The sequence below is a fragment of the Erinaceus europaeus genome, chromosome 20 (assembly GCF_950295315.1).
Source record: "Erinaceus europaeus chromosome 20, mEriEur2.1, whole genome shotgun sequence".
Classification (NCBI taxonomy): Eukaryota; Metazoa; Chordata; class Mammalia; order Eulipotyphla; family Erinaceidae; genus Erinaceus; species Erinaceus europaeus.
The window spans coordinates 37,543,782-37,562,401 of NC_080181.1; the positions used below are offsets into that span (position 1 = coordinate 37,543,782).

General features: G+C 41.8%; 1 protein-coding gene across 2 annotated transcripts in view; it reads right to left on the bottom strand.

Annotated features, from left to right (window-relative positions):
- NIPA1 (NIPA magnesium transporter 1) overlaps positions 1–18,620 on the bottom strand; it is a 66,038-nt gene that overhangs the window by 21,605 nt on the left and 25,813 nt on the right. The window contains exon 2 of one of the 2 annotated variants that reach the window (XM_007533886.3): positions 3,936–3,983. The exons of the other annotated variant lie outside the window; for it this stretch is intronic. Coding sequence (XP_007533948.1) covers positions 3,936–3,983 — 48 coding nt within the window. The remainder of the gene's footprint in view (positions 1–3,935; positions 3,984–18,620) is intronic. 2 annotated transcript variants of the gene reach the window in all.

Here is an 18,620-nt window from a genome sequence, read left to right on the forward strand (position 1 = left end):
GTTACCCTTTCTCCTAAACAGGAATTTTCTCTGGTCTTCTTCACTGTTCTCCCTGAAAGCAGGAAATAAATCTCATGCCCCAAATTTCTGAGTATGGAACCTTTTGAAATAGTATTGAGTCAAACACACACAGCACAGCATGCACACAGGCACATGTGTCACATCCCCTTTCTCGGCTGCTTAACCATAATAAAGAAAACTGTCCAGGGTGGTGGTGCCTCTGGCTGAGTGCACACATTAAAGTGAGCAAGGACCCAGGTTCAAGTTCCCAGTTCATTCCTGTAGCAGGGAAGCTTCCTTCCCTCTATCAATCTTTCTCTCTATCCAAAATAAAGAAATGAATAAATAAAACAAAGTATTTTAAAAAAGAAAAGTTTTGGAGGCCAAGCACAGTGGGTTAAGCACACATGGTGCGAAGCACAAGGACCAGCATAAGGATATCGGTTCGAGTCCCTGGCTCCCCACCTACAGGGGGGTTGCTTCACAAGTGGTGAAGCAGGTCTGCAGGTGTCTGTCTTTCTCTCCCCCTCTCTGTCTTCCCTGGCTCTCTTAATTTCTCTATGTCCTATTCAACAACAGCAATGACAATAACAACAACAAGGGCACAACAAGGGCAACAAAAATGGGAAAAATAGACTCCAGGAGCAATGGATCCATAGTGCAGGCACCGAGGCCCATCAATAACCCTGGACCAAAAAAAAGAAAGAGAAAGTTTTCATGGCCCAGGAAGTGGTGCAGTAGACAAAGCAGTATACTTTCAAGCATGAGGTTCCAAGTTCAATCCCCAGAATCACCAGGGTGATGCACTGATCTGTGTTTTCTCTCATAAGTAAATAAAATGTTCCTTATTTTTAAATACTGTTAAATAGCAAAAATCCTACCCACTGTCAAGACATTGCCAGCTTAACCATTTGTGGACAGAAAGAGTGATGGTGGGGGCCGGGTGGTAGCACACCCGGTTAAGCCCACATAGTACAAAGTGCAAGGATCCCAGTTTGAGCAAGCCCTCAGCTCCCCACCTGCAGGGGAGTTGCTTCACAGGGAATGAAGCAGGTCTGCAGGTGTCTATCATTCTCTCCCCCTCTGTCTCCCCTCCTCTCTCCGTTTCTCTCTGTCCTATCCAACAACGACATCAATAACAACGGCTACAGCAGTTAAACAACAAGAGCAGCAAAAGGGAATAAATAAAACAATATTAAAAAATAAGTTTAAAAAAAAACAGGGAAAGCAAGTTATGTAAACAGCCCTCTTTAGCTCACTAAATTAATTGTCCTAACCAAAACTTCCAGTATTTCTTGGTCCAGTTTGCTCTTTACAGATTTATTGCTCCTTTGTTAAAAATGAAAGAAAGGAAGAAAGAAAAGGAGAGAAGAGAAAAAAATATATATATATAGACACACACATACACAGACACACACTCCACTGTTTACCCTAGACTGGGATAAACATGTTTCATGAACCAGTCTTTTCTCCTGCTAATCTCTCTGTGTCAATTTATTTTAGGGAGCCAGCCAAATGAACCAAACAAGTGAGAAAGATTCCTCCCAAATTGAGTGGGGGCGGGGGGGACAGATAGAATAATGGTTATGTGAAGAGACTCTAATGCCTGAGGCTTCAAAGTTCCAAGTTTGATCCCTTGTACCACCATAAACCAGAGTTAATCAGTGCTCTGGTTAAATAAATAAATAAATAAATAAATAAATAAATAAATAAATAAATAAGAGATTCCCTCCTCCAATTACCATTGCACTGGCAATGACTGACAGCTGGTGCAATACAATGTGTTTAAATCTCTCCTTAACAACCCTTATTTCAAGCTGGTTACTGCAGAGCTCACCATTTCCCCTCAAATGCCCTAGGATGTATTTCTTTCTTTTTTATTTATAAAAAGGAAACACTGATAAAAACCATAGGATAAGAGGGGTACAACTCCATACAATTCCCACCACCAGAACTCCGTATCCCATCCCCTTCCCTGATAAGCTTTCCGATTCTTTATCCCTCTGGAAGTATGGACCCAGGTCATTATGGGTGCAGAAGGTGGGAGGTCTGGCTTCTGTAACTGCTTCCCCTGAAGCTGAAGATGGGCATTGGCAGGTCGATCCATACTCCCAGCCTGTCTCTCTCTTTCCCTAGTAAGGCAGGGTTCTGGAGAAGTGGGGTTCTAGGACACACTGATGGGGTTGTCTGTCCAGGGAAGTCCAGCTGGCATCATGGTATTAGCATATGGAACCTGGTGGCTGAAAAAAGAGTTAACATATAGAGCCAAACAAAAACTGTTGACAAATCATGAACCCAAAGGCTACAAAAGTTCATATGAAGAGTTGGGGGGGTCTCCTTTTTTTTTATTATTATCTTTATTTATTGGATAGAGACAGTCAGAAATCAAGAGGGTGATAAAGAAGGAGAGAGAGAGACACCTGCAGCACTGCTTCACTATTCACAAAGCTTTCCTCCTGCAGGTGGGGACCAGAGGCTTGAACCTGGGTCTTTGCTCATTGTAATACGAGAGCTCAACCATTTGCGCCAGCACCCGGCCCCCCCCCCCCCGTTCTTTTTTTAACACATTTAAAAAAATATTTATTCCCTTTTCTTGCCCTTGTTTTATTGTTGTAATTATTACTGTTGTTGTTACTGATGTCATTGTTATTTGATAGGACAGACAGAAATGGAGAGAAGAGTGGAAGAAAAGGGGGGAGAGAAAGAGAGACACCTGCAGGCCTGCTTCACCGCTTGTGAAGCGACTCCTTGGCAGGTGGGGAGCTAGGAGCTCAAACCAGCATCCTTACACCAGTCCTTGCGCTTTGCGCCGCTTGCACTTAACCCACTGTACTACCGTCCGACTCCCGGGGGTTTCCGTTTTGTAGATAGTAGTCCTGTTTTAGTTATATTCCAAAGAGCCCGTGACTATACTAGTTTTGTTTTTTTTTCATGAGTCTGACATCTGATATGCAGGTGGATCTAAGTTATTGTCTGGGGAGATGATGTCATGGCTGATATTGTGCCTGCTGAGTCAGTGACATAGTACTAGCACACTGAGTGGGAGCACTACTGCACAGAATAGAGAAATTAAAGATAGCTGTCTAAGGAAAAGAGATCCCTTCTTGCCTAAGAGATAGTGTGTAACAATTAAACCTTGTGATATTCCTGAAATTTCTACTGCAATGGTTCTTTCTCTATTTAGAGTTCTGCACTGTAATTTTATTGCTTATTTTTACATCATCACATCTGACCTCTGATCTGGTACTTAAAGCTGAGTGAAGAAAATATTATTTACAAAAACCAACTGAGTTCATCAAAAACATAGAATTCTGGGAGCTGGGTGGTAGTGCAGTGGGTTAAGCACATATGGCGCAAAGCGCATGAACTGGCCAAAGAATACTGGTTCAAGCCCCTGCTCCTCATCTGGGGGGGGGGGGCGCTTCACAAGCGGTGAAGCAGGTCTGCAGGTGTCTATCTTTCTCTCTACCCCTCTGTCTTCCCCTCCTCTCTCCATTTCTCTCTGTCCTATCCAACAACAACAATAGCTATGACAATAATAACAACTACAACAAGAGCAACAATAAGGGCAACAAAATGGGAAAAATGGCCACCAGAAGCAATGGATTCGTACTGCAGGCACTGAGTCCCAGCAATAACCCTAGAGGCAAAAAAATAAAGAAAAAATAAAGAATGGAATCCCACCAACTGCCAACAGCTCAACTACAGATGAGTAAGCAGGAACTATTCTCATTTCTTCAGGACCAGGACAGTCTGACCTGGACTAGATTTAGGTTTAATTACAGGCAGCAGGAGCTTCCTAGTCCCCGTTCCAACGAACAGAGCCAAATTCTGCCTATAGCCTTGCAGCCCTGCCAGACAAATAACAGATGGGGAGAGAGAGAGAGAGGGAGGGAGGGAGAGAGAGAAACAGACACCTGACACAGATTACTTACTTGCAATTGTGCCTGCCCACCACACAATGTCTGTCAAATAGGAAGTACCTATAAAAAAATGAGATAGAATATCAAGAAAATACAAAGTTAAGAGGCTCACAAGAAGTCACATGCTTAAAAAAGAAATTTCTATATGAATATAAAAATTTTATATAAGGGGACTAGGCGGTGGTGCACCACGTTAAGCACATATAGCACGATGAACAAGGACCTATTTCCCAGACAACAACTTGGGTCCACCTGCATATCAGATGTCAGGCTCATGAGAAAACTAGTATGGTCATGAGCCTTTTGGAATATAACTAAAATAGTCCTAGTAGCTATCTTCAAAACAGAAACTCCAAATCTACATCTGCAATATTCCAGCCTTTAGGTTCATGATTAATAAACAATTTGTTTGCTTTTATATGTTAACGCTTTTTTCAGCCACCAGGTTCCAGATGCTAACATGATGCCAACTGGACTTCCCTGGGCAGATGACTCTACCAATGTGTCCCACACACCACATATGCCTGAGTAGTGTTCTGATGTCCTCTTCTCTCAGAAAGCAGTTAGTTTTTTTTTTTTTTGCCTCCAGGGGTGCCTGCACTACGAATCCAACTGCTCCTGGATTTTTTCTCTTTTTTTGTTGCCCTTGTTGTTGTTGCTATTATTGTTGTTATTGCTGTCATTGTTGTTAGGACAGAGAGAATGGGAAGACAGAGAGGGGGAGAGAAGGTTAAACACTTGCATAAATGGTTCACTGCTTGTGAAGTGACCCCCTGGTAGGTGGGGAGCCGGGGGCTCAAACCAGGAACCTTACACGGGTCTTTGCACTGTGTGCCATGTGCGATTAACCTTATGCTGTGATATCATCCAGCCCCCTACAGCTAAATATTTTTAAAGAGAAAACTGAAATTGGAAAGAATAATGAATACCAAACAGTTAAACCACTCTACAAAAAAAATATTTAACCAACTATGACACCATCTCCCCAGACAATACCTTGGGTACACATGCATGTTAGCTGTCAGACTCAGGCAAAAACTAGTAAAGTCATGGGCCCCTTGGAATATACCTAAAATAGACCTACTAGCTTTTTCCAAAACGGAGACCCTCAAATCTTCATCTGTAATATTCTTGCCTTTAGGTTCATGATTAGTCAACAATTTGTTCTGCTTTATATCTTAACTCTTATTTTATTCAGCAATTTTTTTTTTTTTTTTTTTGCCTCCAGGGTCATTGCTCGGGCTGGGTGCCTGCACCATGAATCCATTGCTCCTGGAGGCCATTTTTTCCCTTTGGTTGCCCTTATCATTATTGTTGTTACTATTATTGTTGATATTGTTGTTGGATAGGACAGAGAGAAATCGAGAGAGGTGAAAACAAAGAGGGCGAGAGAAAGACACCTGCAGACCTGCTTCATTGCTCATGAAGTGACTCCCTTGCAGGGGCTTGAACCGGGATCCTTACGCCAGTCCTTGTGCCATGTGCGCTTAACCGACTGTGCTACCACCTGACCCCCAAATTAAAAAATTAAATTTTTAAATATTTATTCCCTTTTGTTGCCCTTGTTGTTTTATTGTTGTAGTTACTGATGTTGTCATTGTTGGGTAGGACAGAGAGAAATAGAGAGAGGAAGGGGAGACAGAGAAAGACACTTGCAGACCTGCTACACCACTTGTGAAGTGACTCCCCTGCAGGTGGGGAGCAGGGGCTCGAACTGGGATCCTTATGCCAGTCCTTGTGCTTTGCGCCACCTCTGCTTAACCTGCTGAGCTACAGCCCGACACCCCAACTTTTTTTTTAGTCTTCATGTATTTATTGGATAGAGACAGCCAGAAATTGAGAGGAGGCAGGGAGACAGAGAGGGAGAGATACCTGCAGACCTGCTTCACCACTTGCAAAGCTTTTCCCCTGCAGGTAGGGACCAAGGGCTTGAACCTGGGTCCTTGTGCACTGTAACATGATTTTTTTTTTTTTTTTTGCCTCCAGGGTTATTGCTGAGGCTCAATGCTTGCACTAGGAATCAACTGCTCCTGGAGGCTATTTTTTCCTTTTTTGTTGTCACTGTTGTTTATCGTTGTTGTGATTGTTATCATTGCTGTCATTGCTGTTGGATAGGACAGAGAGAAATCGAAAAAGGAGGGGAAGGTAGAGAGGGGGAGAGAAAGATAGACACCTACAGAAGGATGAATATGGGATGATCTCACTCTCTGGCAGAAGTTGAAAAACAAGATCAGAAAAGAAAACACAAGTAGAACCTGAACTGGAATTGGCATGTTGCACCAAACTAAAAGACTCTGGGGTGGGTGGGGCAGGGAGAATACAATTCCAAAAAGGATGACAGAGGATCTAGTGGGGGTTGTATTGTTATATGGAAAACCGGGAAATGTTATGCATGTACAAAACTATTGTATTTACTGTCAAATGTAAAACAGTAATTCCCCAATAAAGAAATTAAATGAGAAAACTGTAAATAAGACAGACACAAACAAAATGAAAACTAAGATCAGTTCATGTGTCCATTAGAAGTTCTCAATAGCAATAAGAAAAAAAAAAAGATAGACACCTGCAGACCTGCTTCACTGCTTGTGAAGTGACCCCCTGCAGGTGGGGAACTGGGGGTTCAAACCAGGATCCTTGTGCAGGCTCTTGCACTTTGTGCCATGTGCGCTTAAACCACTGTAATACCACTCTTCCCATCACTGTAATATCTTTAAAAAAAATTTTTTTATATTTATTTTCCCTTTTGTTGCCCTTGTTTTTTTATTGTTGTTGTAGTTATTACTGTTGTTGTTATTGTTGTCGTCATTGTTAGACAGGACAGAGAAATGGATTGACTAGGGGAAGACAGAGAGGGGGAGAGAAAGACACCTGCAGACCTGTTTCACCTGTGAAGCTATTCCCCTGCAGGTGGGGAGCTGGGGGCTCAAACCCGGGATCCTTCTACGGATCCTTGGGCTTTGCACCACCCTCAGTGTAATATCTTAACTCTTTTTCAGCCACCAGGTTTCATATGATACCATGATACAAACTTGACTTCCTTGGGCAGACGATCCCACCAATGTGTTCTGGAGCCTTGCCCCAGGAAGGAAAGAGAGAGAGACTGGGAGAATGCCAATGACCTGCCAACGCCCATGTTCAGGCGGGGAAGCAATTATAGAAGTCAGACCTTCCACCTTCTGAACTCCTTAATGTTCCTGGGTCCATACTCCCAGAGGGATACAGAATAGGAGAGCTTTCAAGGGGAGAGAGGGCAGATGGGATAGAGAGTTCTGGTGGTGGGAATTGTGTGGAATTATACCCCTCTTATCTTATGGTCTTGTCAATATCTCTATTTTATAAATAACACAAAAAATTAAAATATTTAAATTCATTTACAATTTATAATAGGAGAAACCACTAAGTGGCACAGTTTTTTTCTTTTTATAACCAACACAAGCTGACTCAAACAAATGAAGTGATTTTTTTTTTTTTTTAATTAACAAAACCATAGGGTAGGAGGGGTACACACAATTCCCACCGCCCAATCTCCATATCCCACCCCCTCCCCCGATAGCTTTCCCATTCTCTATCCCTCTGGGAGCATGGACCCAGGGTCATTGAGGGTTGCAGAAGGTAGAAGGTCTGGCTTCTGTAATTGCTTCCTCGCTGAACATGGGCGTTGACTGGTCGGTCCATACTCCCAGTCTGCCTCTCTCTTTCCCTAGTAGGATGGGTCTCTGGGGAAGCTGAGCTCCAGGACACATTGGTGGTGTCTTCAATCCAGGGAAGTCTGGCTGGCATCCTGATGACACCTGGAACCTGGTGACTGAAAAGAGAGTTAACATACAAAGCCAAACAAATTGTTGAGCAATCATGGACCCAAAGCTTGGAATAGTGGAGAGGAAGTATTAGGGAGGTACTCACTGCAAACTCTAGTATACTTCTGCTTTCTTACTTTGGTGCCATACTCCAAACTCAGTCAATTTCTGCTTTGCGTTTCTACTTCTTTTTTTTTTTTTTTACATGCATAACATTCCCCAGATTCCCATTTAGCAATACAACCCCCACTATTTCATTCATCATTTTTCATGGACCTGTATTCTCCCCACCCACCCACCCACCCCAGAGTCTTTTACTTTGGTGCAATACTCCAATTCCATTTCAGGTTCGACTTGTGTTTTCTTTTCTAATCTTGTTTTTCAACTTCGGCCTGAGAGTGAGATCATCCCATATTCATCCTTCTGTTTCTGACTTATTTCACTCAACATGATTTTATCAAGGTCCATCCAAGATCGGCTGAAAACGGTGAAGTCACCATTTTTTACAGCTGAGTAGTATTCCATTGTGTATATATACCACAACTTGCTCAGCCACTCATCTGTTGTTGGACACCTGGGTTGCTTCCAGGTTTTGGCTATTACAAATTGTGCTGCCAAGAACATATGTGTACACAAATCTTTTTGGATGGATGTGTTGGGTTCCTTAGGATATATCCCCAGGAGGGGAATTGCAGGGTCATAGGGTAGGTCCATTTCTAGCCTTCTGAGAGTTCTCCAGACTGTTCTCCACAGAGGTTGGACCAATTGACATTCCCACCAGCAGTGCAGGAGGGTTCCTTTGACCCCACACTCTCTCCAGCATTTGCTGCTGTTACCTTTTCTGATGTGTGACATTCTCACAGGAGTGAAGTGATATCTCATTGTTGTCTTGATTTGCATTTCTCTGACAATCAGAGACTTGGAGCATTTTTTCATGTGTTTCTCGGCCTTTTGGATCTCTTCTGTGGTGAATATTCTGTCCAATTCCTCTCCCCATTTTTGGATGGGGTTATTTGTTGTCTTGTTGTTGAGTCTGGTAAGCTCTTTATATATGTTGGTTATTAAACTCTTATCTGATGTATGGCATGTAAAGATCTTCTCCCATTCTGTGAGGGGTCTCTTGATTTGGGTAGTGGTTTCTTTTGCTGTGAAGAAGCTTTTTAATTTGATGTAGTCCCATAGGTTTATACTTGCCTTAGTCTTCCTTGTAATTGGATTCGTTTCATTGAAAATGTCTTTAAAATTTATGCGGAAAAAAGTTCTTCCAATATTTTCCTCTAAGTATCTGATAGTTTGTGGTCTAACATCCAAGTCCTTGATCCACTTGGAATTTACTTTTGTATTTGGTGAAATACAGTGATTTAGCTTCATTCTTCTGCATGTTTCAACCCATTGTTTCCAACACCATTTGTTGAAGAGACTCTGCTTTCCCCATGTAATAGTCTGGGCCCCTTTGTCAAAGATTAGATGTCCATAGGTGTGGGGCCTCATTTCTGGACTCTCAATTCTATTCCACTGGTCAGTGTGTCTGTTCATGTTCCAGTACCAAGCAGTTTTGATGACAATGGCACTATAATATAGTTTGAGATGTGGCAGTGTGATGCCTCCGGTTCTGTTCTTTTTTCTCAAGATTGTTTTGGCAATTCTAGGTCTTTTCTGGTTCCAGATAAACATTTGTAGCATTTGTTCTATTCTCCTAAAAAATGTGCTTGGGACCTTGATGGGGATAGCATTAAATTTGTAGATGGCTCTGGGTAATATATTCATTTTGATGATGTTAATTCTTCCAACCCATGAGCATGGAATATCTTTCCACTTCTTTGTGTCTTTTTCAATTTCTTTGAGTAGTGACTCATAATTTTCAGTATACAAGTCTTTCACTTCTTTGGTTAGGTTTATTCCTAGATATTTTATTGTTTTTGTTGCTATAGAAAAAGGAACTGCTTTCTGGATTTCAATTTCTTCTAACTTAGTGTTTGCATAGAGGAATGCCACTGACTTTTGAATGTTAATTTTATAGCCTGACACATTACTGTATTGCCTGATGATTTCCAAAAGTTTCTTGCTAGATTCCTTAGGTTTTTCCATGTATACTATCATGTCATCTGCAAATAAGTAGAGTTTGACTTCTTCTCTTCCAATCTGTATCCCTTTAATTCCTTGCTTCTGCCTGATTGCTATGGCAAGAACTTCCAACACTATGTTGAATAGTGATGGTGATAGTGGGCAGCCCTGTCTAGTACCTGATCTGAGGGGAAATGCTTCCAGTTTTTCACCATTGAGTATGATGTTGGCTGTAGGTTTGCTATATATAGACTCCACTATCTTCAGGAATTTTCCATCTATTCCTATTTTTTGTAGTGTTTTGATCATAAAGGGATGTTGTATTTTGTCAAAGGCTTTCTCTGCATCTATTGATATGACCAAGTGGTTTTGGTCTTGCTTTTGTTGATGTGGTGGATCACATTGATTGATTTACGTATATTAAACCAACCTTGCATGCCTGGGATAAACCCCACTTGGTCATGATGAACAATTTTTTTGATATACTGCTGTATCCGGTTGGCTAGAATTTTGTTCAATATTTTTGCATCTATGTTCATCAGAGATATTGGTCTGTAGTTTTCTTTTTTGGTTGTGTCCCTGTCTGCTTTTGGTATCAGGGTGATGTTGGCTTCATAGAAGCTGGCAGGGAGTATTCCAGTGTCTTCAATCTTCTGGAAGACTTTTAAAAGTAGAGGTATTAGTTCTTCTTTGAAGGTTTTGTAGAATTCATTTGTAAAACCATCTGGTCCAGGACTTTTATTTTTGGGAAGATTTTTGATAACTGTTTCAATTTCATTAGCTGTGATGGGCCTGTTCATGTTATCCACTTCCTCTTTACTTAGTTTTGGAAGTTGGTAGGTATCTAGGAAATCATTCATTTCTTCCAGGTTCTCTAGCTGGGTGGCATATAGTTGTTCATAGAAGCCTCGCATGATATGTTGAATTTCTGCAGTGTCTGTTGTGATTTCTCCTCTTTCATTTACTATCCGATTTATTTGGGTCTTCTCCCTTTTTTGTTTTGTGAGTCTGGCTAAAGGTTTGTCGATTTTGTTTACTCTTTCGAAGAACCAACATTTACTTTCATTGATCTTTTGTATGGTTTTCCTATTCTCAATGTTATTTATTTCTGCCCTAACTTTAGTAATTTCTGTCCTTCTGGTTGCTTTAGGGTTCCTTTGTTGTTCTTCTTCTAGGTCTTTAAGATGTGCAATCAGGCTGTTTATTTGTGCCTTTTCTTGTTTCCTAATGTGTGCTTGTATAGCTATGAACTTCCCTCTTAGGACTGCTTTAGCTGTGTCCCAAATATTTTGATAGCTTGTGTCTTCATTTTCATTGAACTCTCGAAACATTTTGATTTCTTCCTTGATTTCCTCTTTGACCCAGAAGTTGTTAAGGAGTGTACTGTTGAGCTTCCACATTTTGGCACTGTTACTAATCTTTTGTTGATTGTTAAGTGTTAGTTTAATTCCACTGTGGTCTGAGAAGATGCTTGGGATGATTTCAGTGCTCTTGAATAGGCTGATGCTGTCTTTGTGGCCTAACATATGGTCTATCCTTGAGAATGATCCATGTGGATTTGAGTAAAATGTGTATTCCAGTTTCTTGGGATGAAGGACTCTGAAAATGTCCAATAGTTCTAGTTTATCTATCTCTTCATTTAGCTCCCTTATGTCTTTACTGATTTTCTTCCTGGATGATCTGTCAAGTTGAGATAGTGGGGTGTTGAAGTCCCCTACTATGATTGTGTTACTGTTAATATATTGCTGTAGCTCTTTCAGTAGAAGTTTGATGTATTTAGATGGCTTCTCATTGGGTGCATATATATTAATAATTGTTAAGTCCTCTTGATTGACTGATCCTCTGAGCATTAAGTAGTGTCCATTCCTATCTTTTTTAATCTTATGTATTTTAAAGACTATCATGTCAGATATGAGAATAGCTGTTCCTGCCCTTTTTTGTGAGCCATTGGCTTGAATGATAGTTTTCCATCCTTTCACTTTAAGTCTGTATTTGTCTTGTTGCGTTAGGTGAGTGTCCTGTAGACAACATATTGTTGGGTTGTGTTTTCTGATCCATCTTCCTACTCTGTGTCTTTTAATAGGTGAATTCAGGCCATTCACATTTATTGATATCAAAGATTGAAGATATTTTAACGCCATTCTTGTAGAGTTTTAGAGTGTTTTGATATATGTTCTATTTGTGGTGGTCTGGTTGTTTATAGGAAACCTTTCAGAACTTCTTTCAAGGCAGGCTTGGTGATGGTTGCTTCCTTCAACTGTTGCTTGTCTGAGAAGGTTTTGATGCTTCCATCTAGTCTGAATGACAATCTAGCAGGATATAGTATTCTTGGCTGAAAGCCTTTCTCATTGAGCACTCGATAGATATCTTGCCATTCTCTTCTAGCCTGTAGTGTTTGTATGGAGAAGTCTGCTGCTAATCTTATGGGTTTTCCTTTGTAGGTGACTCTTAGTTTTTCTCTTGCAGCCTTGAGGATCCTTTCTTTATCCTTATTCCTTTCCAATATAAGTATGACATGTCTTGGTGTCTTTAGGTCTGGATTAATTCTGTTTGGGACCCTCTGGGCTTCTTGAATCTTTTTTTTTTTTTTTTTTATTTAAGAAAGGATTAATTAACAAAACCATAGGGTAGGAGGGGTACAACTCCACACAATTCCCACCGCCCAATCTCCATATCCCACCCCCTCCCCCGATAGCTTTCCCATTCTCTATCCCTCTGGGAGCATGGACCCAGGGTCATTGAGGGTTGCAGAAGGTAGAAGGTCTGGCTTCTGTAATTGCTTCCTCGCTGAACATGGGCGTTGACTGGTCGGTCCATACTCCCAGTCTGCCTCTCTCTTTCCCTAGTAGGATGGGTCTCTGGGGAAGCTGAGCTCCAGGACACATTGGTGGTGTCTTCAATCCAGGGAAGTCTGGCTGGCATCCTGATGACACCTGGAACCTGGTGACTGAAAAGAGAGTTAACATACAAAGCCAAACAAATTGTTGAGCAATCATGGACCCAAAGCTTGGAATAGTGGAGAGGAAGTATTAGGGAGGTACTCACTGCAAACTCTAGTATACTTCTGCTTTCTTACTTTGGTGCCATACTCCAAACTCAGTCAATTTCTGCTTTGCGTTTCTACTTCTTTTTTTTTTTTTTTACATGCATAACATTCCCCAGATTCCCATTTGCTTCTTGAATCTTTATGTCTTTGGTGTTGTCTAGACTAGAGAAATTTTCAGCTATTATGGCCTGGAGAACGCTTTCTTCCTCCCCTTCTCTTTCTTCCTCTGGTAAGCCAATAATGCGTATATTGTTTCTTTTGAAGTCATCCCATAGGACTCTGTTGTTGTTTTCAGCATCTCTTAATTTCTTTTTGAGATCTCTTACTTCTGTTTTAGTTGTCTCTAATTCATCCTCAATCTTGCCAATTCTGTCTTCATCCTCATTGATTCTATTCTCTCTGCCCTCTACTGCTTTCTGGAGTTCATCTATTTTGTTGCCCTGCTGTGATACTGTTTTAGCTTGTTCAGCTAGTTGCCTTCTTAGCTCAGCGATTTCAGCTTTCAGCTCTCTAATAACCATGAGATTATTAGAATTTTCTTCCATATTCTCATTTGTTGTTCCTGCATTTCTGATTACAATTTTTTCAAATTCTTTACTCACTCCTGTTATTATTTCCTTAGCTAATGTTTGGATGTTGAACTCGTTGTTTTGTGTTTCGCCCTCTGGAGGACTTTTAGCTGGACTCTTGTCCTGGTTCGAGTCTCCATTATTTTTTCTTGTTGTTTTAACCATTTTATATAAGTTAACAGTTTTTTCAATCCCTGAGTTGGAGTTCAGTGGTGTAAAAGCCTTTTTTTTTTTCCTGTAGGCTATGGTAGCCTGAGGGCTTTTAAACTATCAATAGGCTTCTTGGCTTAATCAATGACTCCTGACCAAGAGATAAAGCAGGGTGTGGCAGAGATAATCCAGTGGTTATGCAAAGAGACTTTCACAGCCCTTCAGCTATGCCACCGAGGTATAGGTCTTCTCCTGAGTTTCCCGGTTAGATCTCTGTGCCCTGGTGTCCCTCCCTGTTGCTGCTCCAGATTCTGAGGGTAGTAGCAATGGAGACTCAGAGTTGTACTTGGTGAGTCTCTGGGGAGTCCTTTCCTCCCTTCAGCTGTCCCCTTGTTGGTGGAGCAGACCGGAGGTGGTGTCTCCACTGACAAACTGTTGAACTGTTAGCAGTCACTTAATCTCTCCTTAGGCCCCTCTCTCCTCTCTGTCACCAGCCACGCGACGCGTGTTTGTACTCACGGGTGATTTACTGGGTTTCTGTGGTCATTCTAGTCCTGTCTTGTTTCGGTCCGGGTGGTCTCCTTTGGTATTCCTAGTTGATCCGGGAGAGGAGAGGAGAGGAGAGAAAGCGATCTGCTGCTCGTAGCTCCGCCTCCCAAAATGAAGTGATTTTTTTTGAGGGGTGTGTGTGTGTGTGCTATTTTAACTAATTTAATAGGATACAAATGTTTCTTATTTTTTATTTTTTTAAGCCTCCAGGGTTATTGCTTGGCCTCCATGCTCGCACTATGAATCCACTGCTCCTGGAGGCAATTTTTTCCATTTTGTTGCCCTTGTTATTGCTGTCATTGTTGTTGGATAGGACAGAGAGAGATTGAGAGAAGAGGGGAAGACGGGGGAGAAAAAGATAGACACCTGAAAAAAGTTAGACCTGCCACACCCCACTCAAATCTAGAATGATGGGTCTGACAGGGTCAGCACCCCGGAAAACTCTCTTCAAGGAAGAAGAATTCTGGAAGTGGGTCTTGGCATCCTGAGCAGATCTAAATTGGAAACTCTGATTATTGTTATCATTATGTACATGGTAATGATAACGTGTAATCCCAGATTAGATACAGATGAACAGGAAATGAGGTAAACGAAGTTATGGGTCATCAAATACATAAAGTTTTAGGAAAAATTCTTAATAATACCTCCTCTTATGAAATATGTTAAAACTCTACGTAAAATACTATCTGCTAAGCCTATTACTCAGAAATGCATCACTCCATTAAGTACGACATTTCTGCAAAACCTCAAGGCCATCTAATCAAGAAATGAGCTTTACTTTCTGTTTCAGATATTGTCTATGTAAGACTGAAATAAAAATGGAGCTCAGATTCACCCTCCAACAGACTGTGGTGTGTTCTGTTCTCCCTGTGCCGACTCCTCACCCACCAGGTGGTCGCCTTCGGAGTTCCCTGATCCTTCCTGCTGCTCTTTCGCTTGAGCATAGACCTACTTCACCGCTTGTGAAGTAACAACTCCCCACCCCTGCAGGTGGGGAGCTGGGGATTTGAACCAGGATCCTTACCCCATCCTTGTGCTTTGCACCATGTGCGCTTAACCTGCTGTGCTGCTGCCTAGCCCCCACGTTTCTTTAAATAAGGTTTTTTTTATGCTGATTTCAAATGAGATCTGCTCCACAAAGTCCAGTCCTCTCATGCATTTACTGTAAATGTAATTCTAACCTAGAATTCAATGACTCACTGTTTAAACAAGTTACTCAATTTTCATAATTCAGAATCTTTCCAATATGGCACTTTTTTTTGTTTTGGGAACCATTTGAGAATGGTTGAAAGCTGAACCTTCTGCTTACTCAATGCTTTCCCTCCAACTCAGTTGGGTCACACTCAGCTGTTATGAAAGTTGCCCAGGCCTCCCTCTCACATCTACCCTCCTTCTGCCTATGTGACAAAGAGAGGGGATATCCTGATCTATGAAACAAACTTAGTGTTGTCACCAAAGTTTCACTGCTTTGGGGCTGACTTTTTCAAAGTCAGAGTCTAGGGTGGGGGGGTAGAGATGGAGAGAGATGGAAGGAGGGAGGGGAGGGAGTCAGGGGAGAGAGAGAGAGACAGAACACCACAGGTCTGAAGCTTCCTCCAATTCGGTGGGGACTGAGTTCGAACCTGAATCATAAACAGAAAAGCAGGCATCCTTCCACATTTGAACTTTCTTTTTTTAATCTTTATTTATTGGATAGAGATGGCCAGAAATCGAAGGGAAGGGGGAGATAGGGAAAGAGACAGAGGGACACCTGTAGCTCTTCACCACTCACAAAGCTTTCCCCTGCAGGTGGGGACCAGGGGTTCAAACCAGGGTGTACATGTATTGTAACATGTACATGTATTGTAACATGTACATGTATTGTAACATGTACACTCAAATAGGTGCACCACTACCCAGCCTCCCTGAACTGTTTTATTTATCTATTTAAAATATCACAGCATCACTCTAGCACATGGAATGCCACAGATCAAACTTTAAAAACTTTTTATTTATAAAAAGGAAACACTGATAAAAACCATAGGGTAAGAGGGGTACAACTCCACACAATTCCCACCATTAGAACTCCATATCCCATCCCCTCCCTTGATAGCTTTCCTGTTCTTTATCCCTCTGGGAGTATGGACCCAAGATCATTGTGGGGTGCAGAGATGGAAGATCTGGCTTCTGTAATTGCTTCCCTGCTGAACATGAGTGTTGACAGGTCAATCCATACTCCCAGCCTGCCTCTCTCTTTCTCTAGTGGGGCAGGTTTCTGGGGAAGCGGGGCTCCAGGACACATTGGTGGGGTCATCTGCCCAGGGACGTCTGGTTGGCATCATGTTAGCATCTGGAACCTAGTGGCTGAAAAAAAGGGTTAACATATAGAACCAAACAAATTGCTGACTAATCATGAACCTAAAGGCTGTAATAGTTCATATTAAGAGTTGGGGGGGGGGGGGTCTCCGTTTTGTAGATAGTTAGTAGTCCTATTTTAGAGATCAACCTTTTTTCTACTTTTATGGACACTAAATAGTGTCCTGAAAGTGTGTCTACCCTGAAGTGTGTCTACCCTCTGTTGCCCCCATTTCCTTCCTCCTGTGCCTGGAGCTCCTAAGAGCCTGCATTCTGTAATAGCCTTCAACCCATCACACAGATACTTTTCTTTTTTCTTTCTTTCCTCTTTCTCTCTCTTTCCTTTTCTTTTGTTTTCTTTCTTCCCTTTTTATGAGAAGACTGCTCAGCTTTGGCTTACGGTGGTTCTCAGGACTGAACCTGGGACTTTTGGTTCCTCAGGCATGAAAGGCTTTGTGCACAACTATTACATTATTTCCCCGGCCTAGATATTTTTCTCTTATGTACTAAAATCACCTGATTTTTGTCAGTTTCACTTACAGGTATTAAAGTCCCTCACCAGACATTCTCAGGAGGTACCAGTTTGAGGCTAAGCCTGGGTTGGGGCTAAGTTACCCTCAGTGGAGAGCTGGGCTCCTCCTCTTCTCAACGGATGTCTAGGACTCTTTAAACCCTCTAGCTTCAGCAAGAACAAGGAACTTCAACACTGTGGAAGGCTGAAGATTTTCCATTTGGCTAAGGAACATGCTCCCCTCCAAGGTGTGGGTTGCAGAGGTCACAACTGTTAAGGTTTGGGGTTTGTATTTTCCTTTTTCTTCTCATTTTGAAAATTTAAATGCTAAGTGAGAGTTGAATTACAGCTAGACTGTAAGACAAAGGAGTGTTGTGCAAATACAAAAGAGACTTGTCAGGATCAAACTATCCATTGGCAGGGATGTTATCCAATCATGGCTCATGGTTTTTAAAATCTCCTGTTTCATTTTTGGTATTGTGTTGTACACTTATATGTAACTCACAGAGAAGCTGTGATTATACTGCTTATGAATAAATCTTACATTCAGTTCACTATAAAGAAAGCTTTTTTAAATTCTTTTAGATTTTAAAAACAAACTAAATATTTTTGTTCAAATTTATTTTATATATTACTTTGGTTTAAACTTGCTACTTTCCTTGTCTTTGTTCTTTACATAAAAATCATTGCTGCAGGGCTAGGCAGTGTTGCAGGCACAGCACAAATGGTACCATGTGCAAGGAGCTGAATTCAAATCCCCTGTCCCCACCTGTAGGGGGGAAGCTTCTCAAGTGGTGAGGCAGCACTGCAGGTGTCTCTCTTTCTCTCTTTTTTACTCTTCCTCTCCCCTCTCAATTTCCCTCTGTTCTGTTATATAAAAGAAAGAAGTGGGGCGGGCAGTGTGCAGTGGGTTGAGCACAGTGGGTTGACTGCACGTGACACAAAGTGTAAGGACTACCCTAAGGATCCCGGTTCGAGTCCCTGGCTCCCCACCTGCAGGAGGGTCGCTTCACAAGTGGTGAAGCAGGTCTGCAGGTGTCTATCTTTCTCTTCCCCTCCTCTCTCCATTTCTCTCTGTCCTATCCAACAATGAGAGCAATAACAACAACAACGATAAACAACAAGGACAACAAAAGGGGGAAAAATAGCCTCTAGAAGCAGTGCACTTCATAGTGTAGGCACTGAGCCCCAGCAATAATCCTGGAGAAAAAAAAAAAAAAAGAAAGAAGAAAAAGGGGGAAAAGGGGGAAAAAGACCTCTCTCAATATCTCTTTTTCTATCAAATAAACATTTTAAATATACACAGTAAAATACTATTCAGCTATAAAAATGATGAATTCAGAGGTCAGGCGGTAGTGCAGCGGGTTGAGCACACGTGGTGCAAAGCACAAGGATCAGCGTAATGACCCCAGTTCGAGCCCCCGGCTCTCCACCTGCAGGGGAGTCACTTCACAGGCAGTGAAGCAGGTCTGCAGGTGTCTATCTCCCCCTCTATCTTCCCCTCCTCTCTCCATTTCTCTCTGTCCTATCCAACAACAAATGACATCAATAATAACCACAACAAGGCTACAACACAGCAAGGGCAGCAAAAGGGGGAAAATGGCCTCCAGGAGCAGTGGATTCATGGTGCAGGCACTGAGCCCCAGCAATAACCCTGGAGGCAAAAAAAAAAAAATG